Below are 2103 nucleotides of genomic sequence, written 5' to 3'. Positions count from 1 at the left end.
TAAGATAGTTTATTTACAACTACAATAGAATGGTATACAAAGTCAACAGATCTCAACCAACACATGAGTATTTGAATCTACATGGGTACTTGAGAATCCATAGTTTGTGCCATATTGCGCCTTGCTTCATCCCTTGCTTCAACAAGAAAATTTGATTACTTGAGAATCCATAGTTTGTGCCATATTGCGCCTTGCTTCATCCCTTGCTTCAACAAGAAAATTTGATATTTGTAGCTCCAACTTAGAAAGAAGATCATTCGAGCCGCTGCCATATCAAGTGATTCATTAAAATTTCCTCTTAAACCCTATATTCTTATAATACTTCCTCGCTCCATGCTATCATCATTTTGTTGCAACTTCATAGCAATAACAAAGCCAAAATATCTATACCTTGCATCAATTTTCCATCTAGGCAAGATATACCTATAAGGAATAGAAGTAACTTGGTTTAACCATAATATATTTAGTATATGCTTACAAAGCACCCCTTCAGTTTCCCAAAATGAACAAGTGCATGTAACATTAAGCTCACTATTTATTTCATAGGTTACTTCTTCCCAATTCTCTTTATTTTCAAAATATTTTCTAACCAAGTGTACAACTTTCAACTCCTCTTTTGACACTTCTTCACGATGTAATGACATCACATCACCAAGCTCCCTTTGGAGCATCTTCAAGATAGCCCTAGTGTATATCTTTCCAACTTGCTCTTCAATTGGATTTGAGAAGCTCATCGCAGGTAGGGTGTTCAAAGTTATGAAGTCCTCATGAGATTCTGATGCACGACGATATGCCACTGCCTTGTCATATTGACCCACGAACTCAATTAGTCTAGTGTTTGCATTAACAAAGCCAACAAAAAAGGCATTGATGCTCTCACTCCTTTGGCTTGTTGTCATTCCCGCCCAAAAACAGTCCTTCAAGTATGCATCTACCCAATGTTCACGCAAGCTATACATTCTTGTCAGCCAACTATCTTTACCTTCATTTATGTTGAATTTAACCTTTATGACTTCAAAACGCTCTTCGTATTTGCTTATACTTCTAGCAGAATACCAATTGTTGAAATATGTAGGCATCTCATCCCCGTATTGGCTCTTCAACTTTACTTGTTGCTTGGCAATATGTTTTCTAACATGCCAAGAACAAAAGCGATGTCGAGTATTTGGCAAAATGCTCTTAATAGCTTTTTTCATCTGTGCATCCTGATCAGTTATGATAGCCTTTGGTGCAACCCCATGCATACCCTTGAGCCATTGCGAAAACAACCACTCGAAGGTTTCCTCTCGCTTGTCGCCAAGCAATGCACAACCAAAGAGGGTGGATTGGTGATGGTGGTTTACTCCTGCAAATGGAGCAAATGGCATACTCAATTGATTAGTCTTGTATGTGGTATCAAACACAACCACATCTCTAAGACTTAAATAAGAGGCTCTAGCTCTACCATCGACCCAAAACACACTTCTCAGTGTACCAAAGTGATCGACCTCCATAGCAAAATAGAAATCTGGATCTGATTCCTTTCTGTCTTGGAAATATCTAATGATGTTTAAGCATTCACAACCAATGTTACTTTGCCTTGTCTTTCTGATATGATCAATCATTTGTTGTGTGGTGACTTGTTCAGCATCTATCCTTGATATCCAACATTAAGCATCTTTTTAATATTAGATGGTCTCATTCCCTCTTCATGCAACAACTCAATGAGGCTAATGCAATGTTTCGATCGATGTCGCTGCTTGTGAGAATGATGATGCATTACTTTATCAAGGCTTGTTAAAGGATGAACATGCTCAGAAATGAACTTAGTAACCTTCCAAGCTTTTGAAGAAGTAAGCCTAATCTTTATTTTTGCACCACAACCAATCCTAGTTTTAGTAACCTTCCAAGCTTTTGAAGAAGTAAGCCTAATCTTTATTTTTGCACCACAACCAATCCTAGTTTCCGGACGATGATTGATAATCAATCCACTTGCATTTTCAATCGATGCTCTCTTTCTCTCCGCTTTATCGCAAACAAAGTCCTCGAAAGAATCTCTCTTGAAGCTTTCTTTGATTTTTCAAAAGTATCTTTGCGAATTCCAAACCCAATCTTCTTTGCATA

At 37.7% G+C, this 2103-nt stretch overlaps 1 protein-coding gene across 1 annotated transcript; it reads right to left on the bottom strand.

Moving 5' to 3' along the window:
* Window positions 306-1604, bottom strand: LOC109838342 (protein FAR1-RELATED SEQUENCE 12-like). The gene has a single exon (XM_020406793.1). It carries the CDS (start codon window positions 1602-1604, stop codon window positions 306-308), a length of 1299 nt encoding a protein of 432 aa, XP_020262382.1.

This window comes from Asparagus officinalis, chromosome 4, assembly GCF_001876935.1.
Source record: "Asparagus officinalis chromosome 4, Aspof.V1, whole genome shotgun sequence".
NCBI lineage: Eukaryota > Viridiplantae > Streptophyta > Magnoliopsida > Asparagales > Asparagaceae > Asparagus > Asparagus officinalis.
The sequence above is the reverse complement of the archived record's forward strand: the minus strand, read 5'-3'. Positions and strand labels throughout refer to the sequence as shown.

Bases quoted from the DNA above. Each gene is read 5' to 3' on its own strand.
- LOC109838342 (XM_020406793.1), bottom strand. From the start codon at position 1,604: ATGATTGATCATATCAGAAAGACAAGGCAAAGTAACATTGGTTGTGAA.